This window comes from Tamandua tetradactyla, chromosome 1 (assembly GCF_023851605.1).
Source record: "Tamandua tetradactyla isolate mTamTet1 chromosome 1, mTamTet1.pri, whole genome shotgun sequence".
NCBI classification, from domain to species: domain Eukaryota; kingdom Metazoa; phylum Chordata; class Mammalia; order Pilosa; family Myrmecophagidae; genus Tamandua; species Tamandua tetradactyla.
Window position 1 is genome coordinate 181,000,154 of NC_135327.1, and position 21,065 is coordinate 181,021,218.

Below are 21,065 nucleotides of genomic sequence, written 5' to 3' on the forward strand. Positions count from 1 at the left end.
AACAGTAATATTGAATGAGGATCAAAGACATGACTTTTCTGGGGTCCACACCAGATTCAAACCACACACATGATAAGGAGTTGGTATTTCATTCTATAAGAAATGAGTAATCATCTAATCTTAGGAGCATTAGATATTTCATTCTGTAAAAATTAGGTATTTAACTCTATAAAAAGTGAGGAATCAGTAAAGCTTAGGAATAACATCATCAAACCTGGGTTTTTGAAAGATACCTTGAGTAGAAGAATAGAGAATGGAAGACTGTGGAAGACGAATAAATATAGATAATTAGAGTAGGCAACATTTATATTACAATCACACATTCTACTCCAATTGCCCAACCCCCTAGTTTTTGGTAATATAAAGGAAAATCATTCTTGGAGCAAATGCACTTTGTATATTGTCTCTGTATGACTTTATCCATAAATTTGGCTCCAACTACATATATACAGAGACTCCCAAAGTGTATTTCCTATTCTATATTGAGATTGTTATATTTCCTCATATTTTTATAGATTGGTTACATCAGACCTACTTGGGGCATTTGTTAGAAATCTAGATTCCTGGGCCTCACCTCTCAGATCTGTTGAATCTGCAGCACCCCACTTGTCTGGTACCTAAATCTTTTTTAGTTTGGTAATGCTGCCAGAATTTAACATACCAGGGTTGGCTTTTATAAAAGGGATTTGTTAAGTCACAAGTTTACAGTTCTAAGGCCATAAATCTTTAGGGGTTGTGCTAGTTTGAAACTATCATGTACCCCCAGAAAAGCCATTTTCTTTCAATCCTGATCCAGTCTTGTGGGATCAGACCTATTGTTTAGGGTGGAACCATTGATTAGATTGTTTCCATGGAGATGTGACACAACCAATTGTAGTGTGACCTTTGATTAGATGGAGGTGTGACTGCACCCATTCAAAATGGGTCTTGATTAATTTACTGGATTCCTTTAAAAGGGGTTTTTTTGAGAAACCTCAGATGCAGATGCAGATGCAGTTGCTAATATTTGGAAATGAAGAAGCCCCAGGAGATGCCAGGAGGTGAAAGAATCAACAAGAGCTAGGCAGAAGCCAGGCCAACACAGACACAGACATTTGGGGATGCTTAGAGTGCCAACAAAGAGAGCAGACACTAGACTCGGATGTTTGGAAATACAGAGCCCAGCAGACATCATCATGTGCCTTCCCATGAGATGTTAAGCAAGCCAGAGCCCAGAGTTTTGTCCCAGGGAAGCTAAGTGAAGCCCCACAGATGCTTAGAGAGGAAGCTGCTGGAATCAGAAGCTAGAAGCAATGGAATCAGGGACCAGGACCAGCAGATGCCAGCCTCATGCCTTCCCAAATGACAGATACCAGCTTTTCTTCAAAGTCAGAATTCCTTAGTTTGGACATTTTTATGGCCTTAGAACTATAAATTTTTAACTTAATAAATCCCCTTTATAAAAGCCAACCCATTTATGGTATATTGCATCCCAAACTAATAGCACTGCCAAACTAAAATAGATTTTTGTGCCAGAAAAGTGTGCTTCATATCACAAATACCAAACATGTTGGAATGGCTTTTTAGAAGAATAAGGGAAATATTCTGAAAAAGTTGTGAAAAGCTTGATAAAGAAGGCCGAGAATGTTTTGAAGAGACTATTGGTAGACATGTGGATTCTAAAGATACTTCTGAAAAGGCCTTAGGCATAAATGATGCATAAATTATTACAAACTGGAAAGAAGGTGATCCTTGTTTTAAAGCAGCAGAGAATTTGGCAAAATTGACTACTGGTGTTGGATGAAAGGCAGAATTTAAAAGTCATGAGCTGGGATACTTAGTTGAAGAGATTTTCAAATTAAACGTGGAAAGTGTGGCCTGGTTTCTCCTTGCAGTTTATAGTGAAAGGTGACAGGAAAGAGATTGCTGAGAACTGAACTCTTGGGTAAAAACAAACCAGATATTTATGGCCTGGAAAATTATGGAGAAATGGAAACCCCAGAGAATAGTGCCTCATGTAAGGATTTAACCAAACGTAGAACCAGTCAGCCACTTCAGAAAAAGCCAGAATTGGAGATAAAGGATTTGTGGAAGGTTCTACTCTCTGATGGGTGTGATTTGTGTATATGTCATGAAAAACTGACAAATTTTTTGTGAGACCTGTATAATGGAACCAATGTCAATCTGGACTGAGAAGGACAGAAAAGGGACAGATTGAAGGAAAAGTTTACTTCAAAGGAAGTGTCATGGAAGCTAAGGTCTGAAGGAAGAGATCTTGGGCCAGGAGAGCAGATCCACCAATGTACTTGAAGAGAGTGGGTTTGTCACCAAAAGCAGAGGTAAGCCTTTCCACCTCACTGTTTAAGAAGAGTTTTGATGTCCCTGGCCTCAGAGAGGGTAAAGCACATTCCCTGGGAATTGAGGATAGCCTTACTGCCACCCCTGAAGGGTTTGAGCTTGTGCGCTGGAGATGGCAGAGAGCCTGGGTGCTGCCCTGGTGCTTGGAGCACATGGAACAAAAAAAAAGTGGTTTCCCCAAGGTTCCCCAAGGTTCCCCAAGATTGCAACCCTTACCCCGGTGTTTGGAGAGAGCAGTGCCACTGTATAAGCCCTTAGAAAGGGTGGGACTGATGCTGTATAAATCCACAAGAATAAATGACTCCCAGACTTTGAAATCTAATGGAGTTTGCCCTGCAGATTTTTTAAACTGTTTGGATACAAAGACACCTGTTTTCCTTCCAGTCTCCTCCTATGGTAATGAGATCATTTACCCTATGACTGATCCTCCTTTATATATTGGCAGCAAATAACTTGTTCTGAGTTTTCACGGGTGTATGGCCAGAGGAGAATTTTGCCTTAGAACAGACCATGTCTGTAACTGACTTTGGTAGGATTTGGTACTGTTTTTTACTTTGTATTGCTTTTGTATAGCTACTGAAATGGTTTTTAAGGCCTTTGTGATATTGTGATGGAATGAATGTGTTTTAGATATGGAAAGAACATGTATTTGGGGGCTCCAGAGGGTGGAATGTGCTGGTTTGAAACTGTTATGATCCCAGAAAAGCCATGTTATTTTTCCTAATCCAATCTTGTGGGGTCAGACCTATTGTTTGCCTGGATCCTTTTGATTAGGTGGTTTCCATGAAGATGTGACCCACCCAATTATGGTGGAAACTTTTGATTAGGTGGTTTCCATGGAGATCTGTTTCCACCCATTCAAGTAGAGTCTTGATCCACTTACTGGAGTCCTTTAAGAGGGAACCATTTTGGAAAAAGCTCAGAGATGACACAGACAGACACAGAGACACTTGGAGATGCAGAAAAAAAAAAAAACATCCTCAGGGAAGCTGTTTGAAACCAGAAGTCAAAGGACCAGCAGACACCAGCCATGTGCCTTCGCAGCTAACAGAGGTGTCCCATGCCATTGGCCTTTCTTGGGTAAAGGTATCTTTCTCTGGATGCCTTATTCTGGACATTTTTAGGGCCTTAGAACTGTAAACTTGTAACTTAATAAATTCGTTTTATTTAAGTCAAGCCATTTCTGGTATATTGCTTTTCCAGCAGCATTACCAAACTAAACAGGAGAAGAAATGAGGGTAGAACCTACATGGAACGTATGTTGTTTGCAAGGTAGAGGCCTCTAAATCATCTTCAAAGAAAGGAGGAACACCAGGCTTCTGCAGGAAGGAGTGGGTAACTTCTCCAATCTAAGAGAGTTCAGGGAAATCTTATATTTCAAGGTGTTCAAGTACATTCACCCAGATACCCCTATCCAAACTCTTAGGATCCTTTTCCTTCCTAATCAGAGCCAAGCCAGAATTAAGAATTTGACTATCTCTAGAGTTCCCTTAGTCTAATAATTAAGTGCATACAAATATCACCTAATCAAAAGGTCTTACCCACAATTGGGTGGGTCACAGCTCCATGGAAACAACATAATAAAAAAGATCAGACTCAACAAAATTGAATGAGGATTAAAGCACATGGCTTTTTTGGGGTACACAGCAATTTCAAACCAGCACATCCCCTCTCCCATTTCTGATTTTATGTATCTGCATCTTCTTTTTTTATTCTTTGCCAGCCTAGCTAAGGATCCATCAATTTTATTGATTTTCTCAAAGAACCAACTTCTGGCTTTGATGATTCTCTCTATTGTTTTTATGTTCTCAATTTCATTTATCTCTAGTCTAATTTTTATCATTTATTTCCTTCTGTGCTTTGGGTTTAGTTTGCTGTTGTTACTCTAGTTTCTCCAGATGAGCAGTTAAGCCCTTGATTTTTGTTCTTTCTTCTTTTTTAATATGGGTGTGCCAGTTTGAAACTATTACATATCTCAGAAAAGCCATGTTTTAATCCTGATCCAGTCTTGTGGGCCTGACCTATTTTTTAGGGTGGAACCTTTGATTAGATTGTTTCTATGGAGATTGACCCACTCAGTTGCAGTTGTGACCTTTTGATTAGATGGAGATATGACTCCACCCAGTCAAGGTGGGTCTGGCTTAGTTTACTGGAGTCCTTTAAAAGGGGAAACATTTTGGAGAAAGCTCAAAGCTGACAGAGTTGCAGACATTTTGAGATGCTTGGAATGCTGGTGGAAACAGCAGATGCTTAGACATGGGTGTTTGGAGATGCAGAGTCCAGCAGACATCACCATGTGTATTCCAATGAGATGCTAAGCAAGCCAGAACCCAAGAGTTGTGGTCCAGAAGAGCTAAGGGAAGGCCAACAGACACTTAGAGAGTATCTTAGAGAGGAAACCACTGGCATCAGAAGCTAGAGGTAATGAAACTGGGAACAAGGACCAACAGATGCCAGCCTTGTGCTTTCTCATGTGACAGACATTGGCCTTGAGTCAAAGTATCTTTCTTTGGATGCCTTAGTTTAGAAATTTTTATGGCCTTAGAACTTTGAACTTGTAAAATAGATTCCCTTTTTAAAAGCCATTCTATCTCTGTTATATTGCATTCCAGCAGCATTTAGCAAACCAAAACAGATTTTGGTATCAGAGAACTGGAGTGGTATATGTTCCAACATATACCAAACATGTTGGAACAGCTTTTTAAATGGCTAAGGAAAAGGATCTGGAACAATTGCAATATCCTTGATATTGAAAGCCTGAATTGCTTTGAACAGACTGTTGGGTGATATGTGGGTGCTTAAGATACCTCCAATGAGGCTTTAGACAGAAATAATGCATGTGTTATTGCAGACTGGAAGAATGGTGACCCTTGTTTTAAAGTGACAGAGAAGTTGGAAAAATGAAGCACTAGTATTGGATGGAAGGCAGAGTTTGAGAGTGATGACCTTGGATATTTAGGAGAAGAGATTTCCAAACTAAATGAGGAAAACACAGTGTAGCTTCTCCTTGTGGCTTACAGCAAAATGTGACAGGAAAGAGATAAGTTGAGAACTGAACTCTTGGCTACAAAGAAAACAGAAATTGGTGGTCTGGAAAATTCTGGGCTCCCAGAAAGGGAGACCCCAGTGAATAGGGCTGTGAGGATTTAACCAAACATGAAAACCATCAGCCATAATAGGGCAAAGAAGGGCTGGAAATGTAATTATCCAGAAAGGATATTTGAAAAGTCCTATTATCTGATGGCTATGATCCCTGTATACTGCATAGAAAACAAACAGGTTTCCTGCAAGATGTGTATAAACAGAACCACTGCCAGTTTGGACTAAAGGGATAGATTTAAGGAAAAATTACTTCAAAGGCAGTAATAGAAGCTAGTCTCAAGCCAGGAAATGCTGGACCAGTAGGGTGAACCAACCCATGCGCTTGGGAAGGGTGAGTTTGCCCCAGAAGCAGAGAACAGAACAGGCCTTCCACCTTAATGTTCCACCCTGTGCCAGTTTGAAGGCATCTGTACCCCAGAAAAGCTGTTTTAATCCTGATTCAATCTTGTAGAGGCAGCCATTTCTTTTAATCCTAATTTAATACTGTAGGTGGGAAATTTTAGATTGTCTTTATGGAGATGTGGCATACCCAATTGTGGGTGTGATCTTTTGATTAGATGAAGATGCGACTTCACCCATTCTGGGTGAGTCTTTATTAGTTTATGAAGTCCTTTAAAAGAGGCAACATTTTGGAGAGAGCTCAGAGCAGACAGAGCCTACAGAAATGATAGAAGCCTCAGAGCTGACAGAGAGTCCAGACGTAGGTGCTTGGAGAACAGTTGCTGTAGAGAACAGAGACATGGATGCATGGAGATGCTTGGAGCCCAGGAGACATTGCTGTGAGATGTTAAGCAAGCCAGAAGCTGGAGAGAGTCAAGGGAATCCAAGAGATTCTCACTTGCCCTAGAGAAGCAAGTGAGAATCCCCCACAGGGACAGACTCTGAAAGCAATGGAGCCTAGAAGCAAGAGACCAGCAGATGCCAGCCACATGACTACACAGCTGACAGAGGTATTCCTGACCCATCGGCCTTCCTTGTATTAAGGTGTCTTTCCCTGGATACCTTAGTTTGGAAATTTTCATAAGCTTAGAACTGTAAACTTGAAACTTTAAATTCCCTTTTAAAAACAGTTTTTGGAACAGTTTTGGTCTGGTGACCCCTATTTACCTTTCAATTTCTCCCTGTGGTGATTGGAACATGTATTCTATGACTATTCCTCCTTTGTATATTGGAAGCAGATAACTTGTTCTGAGTTTCACAGGTCAACAGCCAGAGGAGAACTTTTTGCCTTAGGACAGACCATGCCTATAATTGACTTTTATGAGATTTTGTACTGTTTCTCACTTGGTATTGCATTTGTATTGTTACTGTAATGGTTTAAGGCTTTTGTAATATTGTGATGGAATGAATGTATTTTGTATGTAGGAAGAACTGGTATTTTTTTTAGTCCAGAGGGTAGAATATGCCAATTTGAAACTATTATATACCCCTAGAAAAGCCATGTTTTAATCCTGATCCAATCTTGTTGGGTCAGACCTATTGTTTAGGGTGGAAACTTTGATTAAAATAATATCCATGGAGATTGACACACTCAACTGTGGGCATGACCTTCTGATTAGATGGAGATGTGACACCACCCATCAGGGTGGGTCTTTATTAGTTTACCGGAGTTCATTAAAAGGGGAAACATTTTGGAGAAAGCTCAGAGCTGGCAGAAAGGCAGACATTTTGAGATACTTAGAGTGCTGTAAGAGTCTGTTAAGTTTAGTTTATTTATCATTTTATTCAAAATCTCTGTTTCCTTAATTGTTCCTCTGTCTAGATGTTCTTTCCATTGATAAGTATGGTGTATCAAAGTTTCCAACTATTATTTTAGAGGTTTTTACTTTGCCCTTCGGTGTTGTCAGTGTGCCCCTCATGTATTTTGAGGCACTCTTGCTAGGTGCATAAATATTTATAACTGTTATGTCTTCTTGATGAATTTTTACTAATACATAGTGTCCTTTTTGTCTCTTTTAATTGTTTTACATTTGAAGTCTAATTTGTTGGGTATTGATTTAGCCACCCCTTCTCTTTTCTGGTTGTGTTTACATGAAATATCTTTTTCCAATCTTTCACTTTCACTCTATTTTTGTCTTTGCATCTAAAGTGAGTCTCTTGTAGATAACATATAGATGGGTCCATTCTGCCAGACCATGTCTTTTGATTGGGGAGTTTAATCCATTAACATTTAATATTGTTACTTGTAAAGGCAGTACTTTTTTCTACCATTTTGTGTTTTGAATTTTATATGTCAAATCTTAGTTTTTTTCTCTTTGTACCCAAGAGTTCTCCTTTTACCCTTGCCAATAATCTTAATTTCTACACTCTTCTCCAGACCTCTCTCTTGTCTTTCTATCTGGATTGCACTCTTTAGATTTCTTGTAGAGCTGGTTTCTTATTCACAAGCTCTTTTAGATTGTTTGTCTGAAAATATTTTAAAATCTCCTTTATTTTTTAAGGACAGTTTTGCCAGATATATAATTCTTTATTGGCAGTTTTTCTCTTTCACTATCTTAAATATATCATACCACTGCCTTCTTTCCTCCATGGTTTCTGCTGAGAAATTTGCACATAGTTTTATTGAGCTTCCCTTGTATGTAATGGATCACTTTTCTCTTGCTGCTTTCAGAATTCTCTTTGTCTTTGACATTTGACAGTCTGATTGCTGGTGTCTAGGCATCTTATTTTCTTGATTGTTTATTTTGGAGGTCATTTTCTCTCTTTTGCCTTGGGTATTCTTGTCGGTTTGCTTCTCTAACTGTTCTTTAACTTTTGGTTCAACTTATTCTAGACCTCTAGTGTAGCTTCTGTTTAACTGATCCGAATGTTCCAGCTCTTATTTTTTTATTCTTGCCCAGCTTTTATGAAATTTTTTAAATTGCCCTTTTTTGTGTGTGCAGTTGTTTCACCCCCCAGGAAAAAGCTATTATTATTATTATTATTTTTTAATGCTGTATGGCAGGGTCACATTTCATTCTTTTTTCATGTGAGTAGTCCATTATTGCAGCACCATTTGTTGAATTTTGTTTGTTGGTTGGCTGGTTGGTTTCTTTGTCTGTTTGAGAAGTGCATAGGTTGGGTATCAAACCTGGGTCCCACATGGCAGGCGAGAATTCTACCACTGAACTACCATCGCGGCCCGCTGTTTATTTTTGCTCCTATGTTTTTCACACAGCTTTCTTTACCCTTAGGAAACTTCTACCTGGAAGTCTGGCTCTGGGAGGAAGGTTTCCCCAGATAGGATAAACCACAGTCAGATTTTTCCAGAAAGACAAACCCAAAGCTTATGAAGAGAGTGTAGTCAGTATCAAGGTTCCCTGGGGATAAGACCCAGCATGATGCCAGTGTTTCCTGTCCTGTCCAGTAGATGGCCACTGCTCCCCACAGGCATAAAGTAGTACTGTGTTGTTAATTCTCAGTAAATCCTGTTCCTGCCAGGAGCATGGTTGAGATAGAGGCTGAGACTGAAGGCAGGTTTAAACTGTTTCTGATTTCTAGCTACTGGGGGTCTTAATTCTCTTAGTAACAGTTACCATCTGTGCTGGGCCTTTCCCTCCACTTATTTTTAGTGGGGTGGGGGGGACACCCTTCAGCCCCCTTATTCCTTGCAGGCTGGAAATGTTATAGGACCCCCATACAGCCCCCCTGCCCTCCTGCCAGAGCATATTTGAGACAGGCTGGGCTCGGTTTTTTGTAGGTTGAAACTCTTGCTGATATTCCAGCCCCTGGGATCTAAATTCTCTGAATCAGATCTGCTACTTGTGCTGGCCTGTCCCCCCCACCCCACACACACACATACATTTTCTTGGGGAAGATAGGCCCTTTAGGGAATTATTTCCTCCACCTGATTAGTTAACTTGGTCTCTCAGTCAATCCTTAATTCCGCCCTTGCCTGGGGACAGGGCTGAAAACTGAGAATGCCTCTGCTCTCTTTGATTGGATACTGAGAGAGAGAGGGAGAGAGAGAGAACAGGGGGAGGGAGAGATAGATACATAAATAGATAAATGGAGAGAGAGAGAATGAATCTGTTCCCAGAGTGGGTCCCCAGCCCCTTGGGTTCACTAATCAAGAGCCAGAGTTGGTACCTGGCTCTATGTTTCCCTTTTCCTGGTGCACAGCCCTTTTCCAGTATTCTTAGATCAGCCAACTCTATTCCTTGTTTTCTTGTTTTTTTCTCATTAGCACTACCTCCTCTCCACTGGGGTGGTCCTAATATAGATCTCTGGGTTTCTTGTTTTAAGTTGTAGATTTATCTGTCCCAAGAGCTGGAATTCAGTAGTTCCAATTTGTTGATCAAATCACAATTGGAGATTGGATGTGGGCTCCTTCTCTTGTTCCTACTAGAGAGGGCTTTTGTTTTCCACTGGGGAGAGATCTCAGTCAGACTGCCTTGCTAGTGGGAAAGTGGCACCAGGCTCTACAGCATGGAAGAATTTACTTACATTTCTGTGCTGTAGTTTATTAATCTTGGCCCTTCCACTCATTCCAGGCTGGTGTACGATGTGTATCTGGTCACAGAAGCCCCCCTAATGTTGTTCCAGACAGTTCCTGGCTATTTACTAGCTGCCATAAAAGACAAACTAAATCCCACACCTCCCTCACTGCCCTTTTGCCCTTTTCTCTTTTTTCTTGCCTTTTAAGAGAGTCAGTTTTTCACTCTACAAATTTGAAACCTTCCATTCTTGTCTACTTTCTTTTAGGTTTTCCATTACTCTAGAAATTACAACTTGCACAATAATTAAACGCTAACATTAATCAAGTCCTTTGTCTTTCATTCACTTACCTTCCCCATCTTATTTATTATTTTTATTTCAAATTTGTCTTCTGTCTTAATTGATTAACATCCATAGACCTAGTGTTTGTTAATGCTTTATATAGTCAATTTACATTTACCTTTGTCCACATATTTTCAAATTTCTTGGCCTTCTTTTTTTGAATCCCAGTTCTTCTATCTGAAATAACTTTCCTTTTGCCCAAAAACATCCTGTAGATGTTAGAAGTCTTGAGTGAAGTTTTGCTGACACCAAGCTTTCTCCATTTTAATTTCTCTGAAAGTGTTTTTATTTCACCCTCGTTTTTCTAAGATAATATCACTTGGATATAGAACTCCAGGTTGTTGGATAATTTTGTCTTAGCAAACTGAAGATAGATTTCTACTGGAAATTCATACATCAGTCTAGTGAATCTCCATTGGAAGTAATCCATCTTCTTTCTTTAACCACTTTTAAGATATTTTTGTTTTGGGTTTTGGTTTCCTGCTACTTCACTATGATATGTCTCAGTGTATATGTCTTTGTAATTACCTTGCTAGGTATATCTTGGCTTCTTGAACCTATACATAGTATCTTTCAACAATCCTAGAAAATTCTCAGCCACTTTCTACTCAAGTATTGCCTCTGTCTCAATTCTTTCCCTCTCCTAGGATTCCAACTAAATTATTTGGAGCTTTTCACTTATCTTTTACCCTTTCTTTCATATTTTCTGTCCAGTGTTCTCTGTGTGCTTCAATCTAAATAATTTCATATACTCTATCTCCCAGTACACTATTTTTTTCTTACCACATCCAATATGCTGCCAATAAGCCAATGTAATTTCAAATTTCCAATAATACTTTTTATTTATAAAAGTTATCTTTGTTTCTTTCCATAATCTTCTATGTCACTTTTTTGCAGTTTCCTGTTCTCTGAAGATATTTCAAATTTGTTATTTCTTTAATCAAAGTAAGCATCATTATATTATAATCTTTGATAATTCCAATACTAGAAATCGGTGGCTCTGTTTAGGCTCTCTGTGGTTTTTTTAACTAATTATTTTATTTTTTTAAACATAACAACATACAAACATGAATATTTTTACCATATGATCATTCCATTATTGATATATAATGAATAACTGACAATATCATCACATAGTTGTATATTCATCATCATAATCATTTCTTAGAACATTTATATCAATTCAGAAAAAGAAATAAAATGGAAAAAAAATTCACACATACCATATTCCTTACCCCTCCCTTTCATTGATTACTATCATTTCAATCTACTAAATTTATTTTAACATTTGTTCCCCCTATTATTTATTTGTTTTTAATCCATATGTTTTACTCATCTGTCCATAAGGTAGATAAAAGGAGCATCAGACACAAGGTTTTCACAATCACACAGTCACATTGTGAAAGCTGTATCATTACACAATCATCTTCAAGAAACATGGCTACTGGAACACAGGTCTACATTTTCAGGCATTTCCCTTGGTAGGCTTTCTGTGTTTTCAGCCAATTATCCTTTATGGATCTTTGTCTTCCTGTGTGCCTAGTGTCCTCATTTGCTAGTGCTGCCCAAATGTAATGTATTAGAAATGGAATGGCTTATATATATATATATGTACACACACACACATACACACACACACACACACACAGGGGATTGATTAAGTTACAAGTTTACAGTTCTAAGACCTTTAAAATGTTCATAGTAAGGCATCTGGTGAAAGATACTTTAACTCCAAAGAAAGTCTGAATGGCATCCAGGATTTCTCTAGCAACTGGGAAGGCACATGGCTGGCGTCTGGGGTCCTTGCTCCTAGTTTGTTGGTTTGTGCTTCTAGTTACAGTGACTTCCTCTCTAAACATCTGTGGGTCATCACTTAACTTCTCCATGGCAAAACTCTGGGCTCTGGCTTGTTTGGCATCTCGTGGGAAGGCACCTGGCAACATCTGCTGGGCTCTTCTCCTGGCTTCTGGTTTCAAATTGTTCTCACAGAAAATGGCCTTCTGCCATTTTCCTCTGCAACTCCAAAAGTCTGTGTCTGAATTTTCTCCAAAATGTTTCCCCTTTTAAAGGACTCCAGTAAACTAATCAAGATCCACCTTGAATGAGTGCACTCACATCTCCATCTAATAAAAGAAGCCACACTCATGATTAGGTGTGTCACATCTCCATGGAAACGACATAATCAAGAGGTTCACCCTACAATATTGGATTAGAATTAAAAGAACAAGGCATTTCTGGGGTACATAACAATTTCAAACCAACACACCTAGATTCAACTGTGTGTGGTCAATACTGCTAAAAAAAAAAAAAAGTGTGCATTTTAAGTGTCTCGGGGGGCTAACACAAATTATCTTCCAGAGTTTTGCTTTCCTTTTTCATATCCTGTACTTCTGACCATGAAGGCAAATTTACCTGCAATGTCATATTTCAAGGTGATCATTTTAATTCTGGTTTACCCTTACTTTGAGGTAGAGACCTTTGGGTTCCTCAGATCAATATGATGAGCATCTCCTATAAGACAGCTCATTGTTGATAGACCCTGGATATTTCTTCTTTTGCCTTAACCCCTTGATGTTGCACAACCAGATTTGGCATCGATAAACCCCTAAGGGAAAAAAGAGGCTTAGATGTTCCAGTATACCCTTTCACTTTGAAAATTTATACTTTCCCACAAAATTTAGTCTCGTAAATGACTACTGTCTTTTCATTATTTTAATATTTTAAGGTAATTTTTAAGGTTTAAATCTAGCATTTTTAGTTGTCTTAAGCAGATAGGGGTCTGAATAACCAAATCACCATGGCACGACACACAGAACTATTTATTTTTCTATTCAGTGAGATTGTTTTAAATTATGGAGTGAAGTTTTTATATTTTAGATTCTCTTATCCTATCCCTTATTTACGTCCCCACATATGGTGTCTTATTTTATATTTCTGATTTTTTTGAAACTGATTTTCCTGAAGAATGTCAGAATTCATGTACAATTCCCTTATGCTACATTTAAGAATTACAAAGTAGTATTTTTTATATCATATCCGTATTTCCCACAAGTTCTTCTGTATTGATTATAATTAAATACAAAATAGTACCTCATTGCTGTTTCTGCCTTCTGAAGGAAAATAAGTTTGGAATGTAAAAGGTGTACCAGATATTCAGCTTTTAGAAAAGGCTCCTTGAAGAGAACTGAGTAATTGAAGATTTTCACTACTGTAATTTGCTTTGTACTCGAATCCTTATTCAATAAAGCATCATCTATAGTTTATTTCAGACTAAACTGTTATTGCCACACTCCTACCTTAGCCCTTGTCTCCCACTTTCCTCTTCCCTGTGCTTCTTTTCTTGGGTTAATCTTTGACTATACAGCATAAACTTTAATATGCATTGTTTTATACTCCTCCCTTTGTATTAAATTAACTTTAGCTTTGCGCCTAAATCATCAGTTCCAATTCATAAAATCTCAATGATAATTCTGAGATTATATTTACTATCTTGTATTAGGCTTTATTCTTTTCATTACTAATAGGTATGCACCTTGGAATGAAAGTGTTATTTTATTTTTTTCCTATAAATTGCTGGATACTACATCTATCCCTCCTTTTATTGTCACTGTACTTTTTTGTCACACTTGCTGTCGCCCATAATATCTTATTTTACAGTTTTTTCTGAATTTTTTCATTTTGCCTTGGTTTCTGTTCAATCACTATTAATCAAGTTGTCAGTTAACCAAAGAGCTTATTTTTGGCATTCCTGGAATATGTGGCTCCACTCCCCAGATACATGATATTCATGACTATAAATCCTGTTTTCTAATATCATCTGTGTAGCCAGTTTGTTTATTTTTCATGTTCTCCATGATGCTAACTTTCAGCTGAAGTAGGGAAAGAAAATACAATTTATGCTTCCAATTCATTCTCTTTTCTATCCAAGACTATAAAGTCACTAGTGATACATTCCAAATTTTACTTGTTCGGTGACAAATCAATAGCTGTGGGCCACAGTTCACAGGTCTGATGTGACTTGGCAAACATTTGGTTAGAACACAGAAAACAGAAATAAGCACCTGTAGTTTCCCACACTTGTGAACAAAATCAGAAAGATAACCCCCAACTCTGTTTAATAAAAATAACCATACTCACATTCTAAAAGAGGATCTGAAAATGTTAACTGATGAGACAAAGTGTTTGCCTTGATAGAAATCTCTATCAAGTCCCATTCTCATCAAGAAAAATTGTAACTAAAATAAGACAAACTATTAATGTATTTAACTATCATAGCTGAAGAACAGTGATTTATGTGGAATATGAAAAATGTTAACTTAGACCGCACACACTAAAAATTCATCAGGTTTTTTTGTTCTAACAATGTTCAGAGGAGAGGATATTCTAATTCTTGTGCTTAATGCAAGTTAATAAAATGGAAAAAAAAACTTAGCTACCAGATTTGATAAAAATATATCTTTAAAAATTAACATCCCTCCAACAATATTTCTTCTCCAGTTTTAATGAGATACAATTGGCATTTTAATAAGATACAACTGTACATATTTAAAATATACAGTTTGATGAATTTTGACATATGTATACATATGTCATGAAACCACACCACTACAATCAAGGTAATGAATATATCTATTTTGGTGCAAGTTTCCTCCTGTTCCTTTGTAATTCTTCCCTCTTACCCATCCCCAGGTAATCTCAGGTATATGTCTATCACTATAGAATATGCTTTATTTTCTACAATTTTATGCAAATTAAATCATATGGGCTTTTTTTTCCCCATCTGGTTTCTTCCACTCAGTATAGTTATTTTGGTATTCATCCATGTTGTTGAATGCATCAGTATTTCATTCTTTTTTTATAACTGGGTAGTATTCCATTCTGTGGATATAGCTCAATTTATCTGAACCTTGATTTATAATTTAGCCTTCTTCAATGAACTTGTGTCTCCTTTAACATGGCTACCATGATATCTGTCACTAGTAAAACTGATCCAATCAAACCTCTGAAGCCACAAACGTGAGAGCTGACTCGGGATGGCCAGCATCTCCCATGGGGAATGGGGGCCCTGGGAGGTCAGTTTCTCCAATCTCTTGACACTATCTTCTAATCACAACAGCAATGGAATTGGAAAGTTGTTGTTTTTGCTGTGAAACAATATGTGAGACGTGACCTTATGAATAATGATTAAACTAAAAGAAGACCCATTTCTTTTCTCCCCCACCCCAATGCCCTTCTGATTTCAGACCACTGCAGGGTCTTGTGCGGCATCAGTGAAGACTGCCATCGACACCGGGTACCGACACATCGACGGTGCCTATATCTACCTAAATGAGCATGAAGTGGGGGAAGCCATCAGGGAGAAGATATCCGAAGGAAAGGTGCGGAGAGAGGATATTTTCTACTGTGGAAAGGTGAGATACGCCCTCTATGCTCCAACTCCTATTAACGGTGGATCTAACGGTACTTCGCTGCTGAAGAATATTGGCCTCTCCTCACCCTTTTCCCCTTCCTTTTCAACTCCAAAATTCCTCACTCTTGCCAAGAACTTAGGGAGTAATTAGCCCCTTAAAAGTTAGAGAGAGGCTTCTTCTTCCTATATGGGCATTGATTGAAGATAATTTAATATGTGAAAACCCAAATCTACAAAGCAGATATATGGGTGAGTGGAGGGAAGAGAGTGGTGTGGGGAGATTCCTGTTACCTAAGCATTTATCAAAACCATTTTTAAAAGGGAAGGCTTCTTTTTCTTTTGCACATTCCTGTTTGTCCAGAGACCACTATTTTTTAAATTGAGATTGAAAATGAAAGTTTATGGCATTCATATACCATAAAGTCATCCTTTTAAAATGTACGATCCATGGCTTTAGTAAATTCACAGAGTTGTGTGACCATTACTGCTACCTAATTCCAGAACATTTCATCCCTCCAAAGACATTCTCCCTACCAGTTAGCAGTTAATCATTCTCCATTGCCCTCTTCCTCCAGCTCTTGGCAACCACTGGCCTGCTTTGTGTCTCTATAGATTGACCTGTTCTGGATGTTTCATATAAATGAAATCATACAATATGTGACCTTTTATGTCTGACTTGTTTCACATGTTTACAAAGTAAATCCATGTTATAGCATGTATCAGTAACATTTCTTTTCATGGCCAATAATATTTCATTGTATGAATATACCATACTTTGTTTAGTCTACTTTATTTTTAGTTTTTAAACCATTTTTGTTAAAACATACTAGTTTTTAATAGTTTTGTTCATCAATTATAAACTTTCTTTCTTAGTACTACTGGCCTAAAACCCATCACGAATTTTCTTTATCTTCAGTATAACAAGATTTCATCTGCAGTTTTATACTGTTGATCTATTACCTGGATTAACAGATTTTTTTAACAAATTTTTTTAAATTTGGAAGGGCTACATGAGTCCATAGGTAGATAACTACCTTTTGAGCAATGTTAAAAGTCATAGCCACTGAAGCACAATCAGAAAAATAAGGACCATGATTAAAAGGAAAGCGAATGAGAACCTAATTTATAGATTTATTGACAGCTTTGCAAGAATCAGGATTTCCAGTTCATCCCATACATATTTTCATGATGAGATTAAATGAGTGGACTACCTTTGGGGAGACTGATAAAAAGGCAGAGAGAAAGAGATCACAAACAATATTAGAAATAATAAAAGGGGCACAACTACAGATGCTAAAGACATTTCTAAAAGCCAGAGGATAATTTGAATAATTTTATATCAACAAACTTAAAAACATAGCTAAAATAGACAAATTCTTAGACAAATTAATTTACCAAAATGAACTATCTCAAAAAGAAATTTTAAAACCTGAGAGCTTTATAATTACAAAAATAATTGAGTCAATACTTGAAACTTTTCCACAAAGAAAATTCCAGGTCCAGATGCTTTATTGGTAAGTAATAGTGAATATTCAGGGAACAAAACATTCCATTTACAGAGCTCAACTGAGAATATAAAAAGAAGAAGCCCTCTCAAACCACTTAAGAGGCTGACAAAACCTTAATATGAAAATCAAACAGGGACAGTACAAGAAAGATAGATTATGGGCCAGTCTCACAATGAACATAAATCCAGAAATCATAAGCAAAGTGTTGTCAGACTTAAGTAGTAATGACATTTATTTAAATCCATTATATTTAATTTGATTCTCACAACAACCTTGTGAGGTACGCAAGATATGAAATCAACATTTTATAGATAAGGCAGGTGAAACATAACAAGAATTGAACTTTTGGAATTTTTCTTCTATGCCATTGGGCATTCTCTTGTTATGTTCCTATAAATCCTTGACAGAAATGTTAAAAAGGACCTCCAGGTGCCTGCCCGTGCAAAAAAAATAAATAAAAATAAATGAACCTCCAGAAGCCAAGCTGACCCTGAATTCTTAAACAGCATTGACTAGTACAGAAGTTTTAGCAGGTCAGTTATACCTAAAAGTGGGATTATCCAACCCACACATTGCCATTCTGTCCAAAAGGATGAGACAAGGCATAGTCACCAGGTTTACTGGCATAAATATTAATACTAATCTCACTGGGGAAAAAAATGAAGGTTGACTGCCAGAAATAATTTCTACCTGTCTATATCCACAAAGGGACTGGAATACCATTTGAGTAAAGAAGCCAAATCTCCTGCTGTTCCAAAACTCACATAGGGGCCAAGTTTTATTCTTCAGATGTTTCTTAGCACATTCTATCTCATATTGCAATTGCTTGCATATGTGTTATAACTTAAGGTCATTCATCCTTATAACACCCACGTTTAGCCCATTTCTCTCCACATAGGAGGCACTCAAATTAGTAAGAGAAAATCAATTCAGGTTAATATTCTTCTAATCATGTCTGGAATCCCTCTGCAAAAATAAACTCGTGTCTAGATAAGGCACAGGTCATTGGCTACATTCCTGACAATATAAGCGATTAAAATGATATAAAAATTATTAAAATCTCTGATAATTATATAAACTGACTCTCAGTTTCCAGCAGCACTGAGACCTTTGCTAGTTAAACCAGCTTTCATTGGATTCATTTTGTTTTCTCTATGGGTTTTGATAAAAAAAAATAAAGGTGTTCCCTAATAACAGTGATAGAAAAAATAGAATAGGACTACTTCTTAATAATGTCAGTCAATCAGTGAGGAAAATAAATAATAAAACAAAGCATATGGCTTTAGGTCTTCCTAGAGAGAGGAAGGAGGACTGAGAAACAAGTCCATAGTCCTGTACTGTGTCCACATCATTCACGTACATTCTAGTTTGATTCTCACAACAACCCTGTGAAGTAGGCAGGACAGATGTTATTCTTCTTATTTAACAGATGAAGAGAATGAATCCCAGAGAAGTCAACCGACACACCAAGGTACAACACGTAGTAGAAAAAAAAAAAGATTTTGTATTATTATCAGTCTTTGGCCTAAAAATTCAGTGTCCATCCTCCCCTCATATCTGTCCTACTTACTTCACAGGGATAGTATAGATAAAATTTATTCAAAGCGAGAAAAATACTTTGAGGAACAAAAAGCACCATATAACTATACCCACAAATTATAATCTTTCTATATGGCTCATTCTCCTCTCATACTACTTGTATGAGAACCCAGAAATTTATTTCCTCTCTGTTCTGTGCTCAACTAAGTAATTTTCATAAGGGTAAGGCAGGGAAACAGTCAACCCTATTTAAAAAAAGTTATATAAATTAAATTCAGGATAACTGCTATTAGGGAAAATTGAAAATAACGAACACAGAAAGACCTATGTGCACGTGGGACCCACTGAGGCCCAGAGCAAAGCCAGACAATGCTATCAAATGGCACGATGGCACGGAAGGAAATCATGATGTCTGTGTAACATGCAACACTGTTATCTAAGGTGAAGTTATCTACATTATATAAACCAGAGAAGAGGATTCATAGGAACCAGGGAATATAAACACCAGCGTCATCTTCATTTCAAAGAATGTGCTCATCCTGAGTTAAACCAAAGAATTGCTCCATGCTGAACTTCTTTTTTATCCCCCCTATTATTTATTTTTGTTCCATATGTTCTGTTGACAAGGTAGATAAAAGAAGCATCAGACAGAAGGTGTTTCACAATCACACAGTCACATTGAGAAAGCTATATCATTATACAATCATCATTAAGAAACATGGCTATTGGAATACAGCTCTACATTTTCAGGCAGTTCCCTCCAGCCTCTCCATTACATCTTGACTAGCAAGGTGATATCTACTTAATGGGTAAGAATAACCTCCAGGATAACCTCTCGACTCTGTTTGGAATCTTTCAGCCATTGACACTTTGTCTCATTTCACTTATCCCCCTTTTGGTCGAGAAGGTTTTCTCAATCCCTTGATGCTGAGTCTCAGCTCATTCTAGGATTTCTGTCCCACATTGCCAGGAAGGTCCACACCCCTGGGAGTCATGTCCCACGTAGACTAGGGGGAGGGTGATGAGTTTGCTTGTTGTGTTGGCTGGAGAGAGAGCATGCTGAACTTCTTAACTAAAATACAATCAGTGCCATCTTTTGATTCACACATCTTTAAGGTAATGAAAACTGCTTAGATGACTGTTAGATATTGTTTTTCAGGATTTACTTTGGATTCTCTTGCTTTAAGACCAAAGAAAGTTATATTGAGTTTTTAATGGGGATTCCATGTGTTTACATTCATTAAAGTGTGATGAATAAACCTAACATATTAAAAGAGTTCTATAGTGCTATAAAGTATGATTTATAGTCTATAAACAAACTTAATCAAGTCATACAAAACCATTTTCACTCTTTTCAACTGAGAAAATTGGTTCATATCAAAAAAGTTTTGTTTTCCATTTTTAAAATTTTTAAATTTTCTTCTGTGATAGCTTTATATTCTCTTTCATTTTTTCCAATTCTATACAAAGCAGTTCCATTTCTGGATTTTCTGCGTATTAGATGAGTACTAATTTCTGAGTTTTAAGTGAGGCTTTAAAAGATCCAGAGCACTACTAGGTTTCTTTGATTCTTCATATTACAAGCAGCATGTCCAGAACCCTTAACTTCTCCAGATACCTCCAGAACTGCTGGTATTTCCAGTTGGCAGCTTTGTAATGGGTCATAATGACAGCAGTCATAGCGAAGCTGGCACCCAAGATCGTTTCTGTTGGACTCTGAGTGGCCCTGCTCATCCAGAAAAGCATTTGCTAAAATTCAATATATATTTATGATTTATAGTATAAATTTTCTACAAAACTATGTACTAGGTCTAGAAAAGACCTTCTTTACCTAAAAGAGGTTATCTACAGAAAAAAAAGGAAATGAAACAATAGCAAGCATCATACTGAATAATTAAAGGTGTAAAGAATTTCCATTAATTTGGCGGAAAAAACAAAAGTGCACACTCACTATATCTTTTTATCTTTTCAATAGTATCCTGAAGATTCTAGGATGGTATAGCAAGAGAAAATATTAAAAGATAGAAGTATTGGAAAGAAAAATTAAATTGTATTTGTAGGTGACATTATTACCTACGTGGAACTGACGGGTTAGAATTGCTAAGTTTAGCTAGGTTGCTAAATATAACACCTAGATATAAAAATCAATTAATTCCTATGTGCCAGCAACAAGCAGTTAGAAAATGAATAGCATTTAATTAGCATTAAAAAGAGCAATGGTACTTTAAAAATGCATTTTCTGACTTCTGGGAAGATGGCAGAATAGGATAGGCTGAGATCACCCCTGCTCCGTGGAACTGGAAAAGTAATAGAAAAACGACCAAGACAACATTCCAGGGTATGAGTGACCAGAGAGGGACTTCTGCATTATGTAGGGAGGACCTAGATGAAAACGCATAGAAATTATGGTT

At 37.3% G+C, this 21,065-nt stretch overlaps 1 protein-coding gene across 1 annotated transcript in view; it reads left to right on the top strand.

The window, feature by feature from the left end:
• Positions 1-21,065, top strand: part of AKR1D1 (aldo-keto reductase family 1 member D1) — a 118,978-nt gene that overhangs the window by 66,534 nt on the left and 31,379 nt on the right. The window contains exon 3 of the mRNA XM_077143843.1: positions 15,441-15,608. Within this exon, the coding sequence (XP_076999958.1) occupies positions 15,441-15,608 (168 nt within the window). The remainder of the gene's footprint in view (positions 1-15,440; positions 15,609-21,065) is intronic.